Source organism: Medicago sativa, chromosome 5, assembly GCF_051527215.1.
Source record: "Medicago sativa cultivar Bolivia chromosome 5, Bolivia_mono, whole genome shotgun sequence".
Taxonomy (NCBI): Eukaryota; Viridiplantae; Streptophyta; class Magnoliopsida; order Fabales; family Fabaceae; genus Medicago; species Medicago sativa.
Window position 1 is genome coordinate 77,820,210 of NC_140753.1, and position 7,250 is coordinate 77,827,459.

The 7,250-nt window shown below is 33.6% G+C and overlaps 1 protein-coding gene across 1 annotated transcript; it reads left to right on the top strand.

Moving 5' to 3' along the window:
- The first annotated feature begins 938 nt into the window (after positions 1 to 938).
- On the top strand, positions 939 to 6,924 carry LOC146925295 (subtilisin-like protease SBT5.3). The gene is made up of 11 exons (XM_085710255.1): positions 939 to 1,088; positions 1,195 to 1,304; positions 1,430 to 1,527; positions 1,613 to 1,777; positions 2,030 to 2,153; positions 4,023 to 4,545; positions 4,687 to 4,784; positions 4,874 to 5,119; positions 5,223 to 5,337; positions 5,629 to 5,842; positions 6,079 to 6,924. The coding sequence occupies exons 1-11, from the start codon at positions 996 to 998 to the stop codon at positions 6,621 to 6,623; spliced, it is 2,331 nt and encodes a 776-aa protein (XP_085566381.1). The 5' UTR covers positions 939 to 995; the 3' UTR covers positions 6,624 to 6,924.
- Positions 6,925 to 7,250: the final 326 nt, after the last annotated feature.

The following is a 7,250-nucleotide window of genomic DNA, read 5'->3' on the forward strand; positions in this document are numbered from 1 at the left end:
ATAAAAAAGGAATAGGCGTACCGTCTTGGATAAAAATCCGAGAGGTTACTGTAAGCTTTTACTAAAATTTGTGCATTCAATGCATCAGGAATTGAAGCATTATACATTTTAGTAGTTTCTTAATTTAGAATCCTTAAAGAGTATTTTAGGACATTTATTAACAAGACCCATAAACTAAATCTTACTTATTGTGTGTAGTATCCGACATAATCGCAACATTTTGAAATACAGGGAAAAACTGTATTTGAGCTTCTTCTTTTTCCTTCTATTCCTTTTTTTTTTTTTTTTGCTTTCGCACCGGTTTCTGATCCATCAAAGGTTTGCGAGTAATCCGGCTCATGCGTAGAGGCATGCGCACTGGCCAAGCGTTGTCCCCCCTGGAAATCGAACCCGGTATTCTCCGGGTACGTCCTTGGAAGGAGTTCCTTACCGCTGGAGCCCAAACAACTTGATATTCTATTCCTTATTTTATATCCACTAGGAAGTGGCTGAAAAGATGTTTATGGAACCGTTAAAAGAAGTTGACATTATGACATACATAAATAATGTTTATAAAGAAAATACTTTTGAACCTTAACTTAGTCTGTCTTCTTAGGGGATTGTTCTTTTGAACGAAATTTGAATTAAAACCATAGTATATATTCACCGCACAAGTTAGTACACAAACCATAAAAGTCTTCACTATTCCATCCCTATAGTTAATGTATTCCATTTTGATTGAAGGTAGATTTCAAAATAGGGATACATGCCGATGTCATTTAATACTTTTCATGATCAAAATGGCAAATTATACAATCACATCATGTTATCTGTAGTGACTGTATAATTGTTACATACCTATTTGTAACAAAGTACATTTCTGATAAATTGTTTATTCTAGAATTACTTATGGAACAATTCACTTGTAGTATTTAAGTATAAATCCAAAAGAAAGAATTAACTTAGCTATATAAGTAGATAAAAAGTATACTTCATCATTCCAATCCAAAAAAAAAATGGTATCTTCCTCCATTTTTCATCTTCTTGTTTCATTCTCTTTTGTTTGCTCTTTCTTCTTGCAAGTGCAACCATCCTATGCCATTGGAAAGGTAAATGCTAAACAAAACAAAAATGATGTTTTTATTATGATTATAAAAAAAATCAGTTATTCATTATAACAAAACTACTTCTGTTTTACTGCATTTTTTGTTGCAGTCCTATGTTGTTTACTTAGGAGCACATTCTCATGGCCCAAATCCTTCTTCTGCTGATTTAGACTATGCGACAAAATCTCATTATAGTTTATTGAGCTCCATTCTAGGGAGGTATTTAAATTAGAATTTTTTTATCGATTCCAATTAAATTTTTATCGATTCCAATTAAATTAATTAATTGCTCTGAAATGGATGAAAAGAAAATAATATCTTATTTTATAAATAAATAATCACAGCAATGAGAAAGCAAAGGATGCAATTTTCTACTCCTATAACAGACACATCAATGGTTTTGCAGCAATATTGGAAGATGAAGAAGCAGATAAGCTTGCAAGTAAGCAAATTATGTTTAAAAAATGACTATTAGACAAAATAAATAAAGAGTCATTTTAATTTTCAATCAAAAATTTGATGTGCAGGAAATCCAAATGTACTGTCTGTATCTTTGAACAAAATGCATCAATTGCATACAACAAGGTCATGGGAATTTCTTGGAGTAGAAAGAAATCAAATATTTCCTAAGGAATCCATTTGGGAGAAGGCAAGATATGGTGAAGACACAATCATTGGTAACCTTGATACAGGTATATATATATAAGTTTCATATATTTTCACACTCAGTGTCAAACTATGTTCCTTTCCTTTATGTCTTTTATTGATTTTGATAGATATTTACAAAAGAAATATTTTGATTAAAGGACTAAAATGCTATTTTGCAGATTTGAAAGACTAAATTGATCAACTTTTATAATTTTAATGATTAAAACGCCTATTTACACTCCTATGATATACTAACACAATTTTGTGATGCAAAAACAATCCTTTTTCTTAAATAGGTGTCTGGCCAGAATCTCAAAGTTTTGGTGACCAAGGAATGGGCCCCATTCCATCAAAGTGGCGTGGAAATGGGATATGTCAAATTGACAATTTTATTAGCTCAAGAAAAACTTATTGTAACAGGTCCATTTCTACTCCATCCTCTTGTTCGCACTCTTCTCTAGCATGCATTAGTTGATAATAAATAATTTCTTTTAAACTATTTTGATTTCGGGCTTTAATCGCACCAATAAAATTAGATGTGTTGAGTATTCTCCACACATATAGCCACTTCGCATTTTAACTCACACTTACATATTAATATCTCTCTGTTAAGTATGAGATTTTATGTGTCTGTGATCCACCACCAAGAACCACTCTCGTTCCCCTATATGTATCTACTTGTTATGATAATTCTTTGAATGTACTCCCTCCGGTCTCAAATATAAGAAAATATTCTTTTTTTAGATTCATTGAGTAGTTAATGTATGTGGTCTACATTGTAAAGCAGATACATTAATTATTCAATGAACCTAAAAAATGAATCTTTTCTTATATTTGAGACCATTTATGTGTGGTACCATTTATGTGCATGATCAATGGTTAAGGTAGCACTAATGGAGAAGTAAGTTGTCTCATTATCAACAATAACCTTCATAATAGATATTGCTTTATTAATATTCCCACCCTCTCTGGACGTCGAAACAAAACTTTCGACTGTCAAAAATTCGACCACAGCTTGCTTATGTTTAAGTCGCATGCTAAATCAATTTGATAACATTAAATGTCGAAAGTGTCTTGCATTCTCTGCTTACGTGACTATGGTGTTCCATCTCATTGGCGGTTATAATATGTTATATTCGATTTTTAGTGGTCACCAAAATATGAGTCAGTGACAACTAAAAAACGAATAAAGCATATTGTAACTGCCAATGAGATGGAGCCAGACACCATAGTCACATAAAGCGAGATTGTTAGGCACTTTTGACATATGATGTTATCAAATTGTTTTAGCATGTCATTTAAATAGAAGCAAGTCGTGGTCAAATCTTTGAAAGTTGAAAGTTTTGATTCGACGTCCAGAGAGGTGGGGTGTTATCCAATTGTTAGAATTGTTTTACAAGACCACTTAAATAGAAGAAGTCGTGGTCAGATCTTTGAAAGTTTAAAGTTTTGATTCGACGTCCAAAGAGGTGGGAATATTAATAAAGAAATATCTACTAAGAAGGTTGTTGTTGACAATGAGACCACTAACTTCTACACCGGTGCTACCTTAACCATCGATCCTGCACATAAATGGTACCACATATAAACATTCAAAGAATTGTCATTTTAACAAGTAGATACATTTAGGAAATGTCTGGTGTTGAAATTGCTGCAAAACAAAATTGGTGAGATAGTCTGAGACGTGCATCCTCAAAGATTTTCCACGTATAATACGCTAACCCTAGGGATTTAAGAAACACTTCTAAATGATAATCAAGGGTACAGAAACTAGCAAGAATATTGTTTAATAAGGAACAAGAGTTGTGTATCAGATTGATGAAAATTGTTTTTTTTTGTATATAACTCAAAAGTATAAATATGAGGGCCTTTTTTTTTTATGTTAAACAAATTGTGAATTACTAATAATTGACAAATAAAATAGTTGAGGATGAACAACAAATAAGTGAAAAAACTCATATACTTAAGCCTTAGAATTTTGGATGAAGATGTGGTGTGATTCTCACTTGTGAGGTTACTCTTTCTACAATGTGTCAATTCACACCAATGTTGACTCCTATAGAAGGTCCAACGGTGCTATCATATTCTAGTTCAACAGTACAGGGGAGCGGGAGTGGTTATTGGTCGTGGATCACATACACAGAGAATCTCATACTTAACAGTGAGATGTGTGGAGAGTAAAATTAGATGTGCGGAGTATTCTCCACCACACCAATAAAATTCGGCCTTTGTTTCACATCCAACCATCATTCTTAAAGTTATGGACATTTCTAACTGTTCCACAAACAGGAAGCTAATTGGAGCAAGAGCTTTCTACAGAGGTTATGAGGCATATGTAGGCAAACTTGATGCCTCATTTTACACTGCACGCGACACAATTGGTCATGGTTCTCACACTCTATCAACAGCTGGTGGTAATTTCGTTCAAGGAGTAAGTGTTTATGGAAATGGTAATGGCACTGCAAAAGGTGGATCTCCAAAAGCTCATGTTGCAGCCTACAAAGTGTGTTGGAAAGGTGGTTGCTCAGATGCAGATGTCTTAGCTGGTTTTGAAGCTGCCATAAGTGACGGTGTTGATGTGCTCTCAGTTTCTCTTGGTATGAAGACTCATAACTTGTTTACAGATTCAATAGCTATAGGTTCCTTTCATGCAGTAGTAAATGGTATAGTAGTAGTTGCTTCTGCTGGAAATTCTGGTCCTTATTTTGGAACTGTTTCGAACGTGGCACCTTGGTTATTCACGGTTGCTGCTAGCACAATTGATAGAGACTTCGCCAGTTATGTTACACTAGGTGACAACAAGCACTTTAAGGTATTGTATTTTTGTAAGTTCTTGTATACGTTGTGTGTAGAAAGGTTTTGCACATGCATCCTATCATTTATGTATAATTATTGGTCTTTATGGATTGTTAGGGATTTATGTATAATTATTGGTCTTTTTTTGGATTGTTAGGGAACTAGTCTTTCATCTAAGGACTTGCCAAGACACAAATTCTATCCTTTGATTAGTGGTGAAGAAGGCAAACATTTCTATGCTCTATCTAGGGATGCGTGAGTGAAAATTCTCCAAGTTTATTATTTGCCAATGAATTTGTTTATCTGCTAGAACTAAGAAGATTATTTCATATGCATTGTTGCAGGAAGTTCTGCAGATATGGAACACTTGATGTTGAAAAGGTGAGGGGAAAAATAGTTGTTTGCCTTGAAGATGTGTATTTTGGAACTATTCCAGATGCAGAAGCTTCTTCTGCAGGAGCAGTAGGAATGATTTTGGCCAGTGATGATGAAAGCTATTATGATTTTATTGCATACCCTCATGCTTTACCTACTTCACAAGTCAATTATATTGATAGTCAATATATTTACTCCTACATCAAAAATGAAAAGTAATTTCTCTTTTTTTTCTTTTATTAATTTTTACTTCCATTTGTTGTTAAAGTTCTTAAAATGGATTGCAGCAATTAATGACTCTATTTATACATTTTTCAGGAACCCTGTTGCTTACATAACAAAAGCAACAACAGAAATTCCAATAATTCCAGCTCCAGTGATTGCTTCATTTTCATCAAGGGGACCTAGCACCATTCTTCCATCAATTCTAAAAGTTTGTTATCTTTTGTTTTCATCATCATCAGTTTTGCTATGTTTACCTTTAGTTTCAATCAGTACCATTTCATTTGCTATGTGAAACACAAAGATATGCTTATTCAAACACGACACTAACAATGACACGTACACAACATAAGTATTTTAGAAATTGAATGTTTATATAACTACATATGTGGACATTAGACTTTGACATGTGTCGGACACCAAAACACGACATTGATATGAAGTGTAGATGTTATAGTCTAGATGATTTTGTGACGGTTGTTTGTTGTGTCTTGTGTTCCAGCCTGACATCACTGCACCTGGAGTGAACATAATTGCTGCTTACACAGAAGTCAAAAGCGAATATGAAATAACATCAGACAATAGAAGGATTTCGTACAAATCCTTGTCTGGAACTTCTATGGCATGCCCTCATGTGTCTGGCATCGCAGGCCTTCTCAAAACACTTCATCCTAAATGGAGTCCAGCAGCTATCAAATCAGCTATTATGACCACTGGTACCACATCATTGAATCATCCAAACTATTTCAATTTTTTAAAAATAATTACTAGACAACATGTCATGTTTTTGCAGGGCTAGTCTTGGCGCAACGGTAAGGTTGTTTCCTTGTGACTTAAAAGTCGCGGATTCAAATCCTTAAAACAGTCTCTTCGTAGACAATTTTTAATGTCATATTTTTTGTTCATAACTCATAAGCTTTTTAAACTTAACAAAAAACTTTGTCTATTTCAGCAAGCAAACTGGATAACAGCAAAAGACCTATCAAGGATCGATTCGGTGAAAATGCAACTCCATTTGCATATGGTTCGGGTCACATTCAACCTGATCTTGCTATAGACCCTGGACTAATTTATGATCTTAATATTGTTGATTACCTGAACCTATTATGTGTTTATAATAAAAACTATAAACAAATTGAGGCTATTTATAGAAAGCCTTTCATTTGTCCTGAGTCCTACAATGTGGTGGATTTGAACTATCCTACAATCACAATACTCAATCTTGGGGACAAAATCATAAATGTTAGTCGAACTGTTACAAATGTTGGTCCTCCAAGTATATATTACGTGCAAGCCAAGGCACCTGATGGAGTTTCAGTTTCGATTGAGCCAAGTTACTTGAGCTTTAAGGAAGTTGGTGAGAAGAAATCATTCAAGGTTATTGTGATGAAAGCAATGGAAAATGGCGATGCTACAATGGATTATGTTTTTGGGGAATTATTGTGGTCAAATGGAAAGCATAGAGTTATGAGTACTATTGCAGTGAAGCTCAAGTAGAAATGAATTTCATGTCACTTGCCTAGAGTTGTTTAAGGCATCAATCAATACATATCTTACTTGATGCCAATTTAAAAAAAGTTACAACTTTTTCAGTAAAAAAACAAATGTTAGAAATGATCTCTAACATCTTATATGAACACAAAGTTATATATAGGCTTAAATTAAATATGAAGGTAGGGTCTTGACTAAAATGCATCGCAATGATGAAAATAAAATGAAAAAAAAAAGTACAAATAATAATTATTTGTAGTGGATATGGTTTTGAATATTGTAAGAGGTTCAATGTTTTATCATAATACTTGAAAATAGAGCAAACTTAAATGAAAAGGTTCCATTAAGGTACCAAAACAAGAAACAAACTCTATAGGAGACATCACAGTTCTGGATATAATTCTTTTTTTTTTTTTTTTGAGGGAGTTCTGGATATAATTCTTAGTGGCACTAATGTGCCCATATAAACATACATTCTAATTCACTTCATGCATGTAAGTGAATTATGAAATGAAATGTGTGTTACCAAAGTGAGTTGTCGAATGTAAATATAGCAACCAAGAATGTCAAACACAAAAAGAATGAAATAAGAATATTTGGGTGTATGGCCCACAAGAAAACCATCACAAGCAA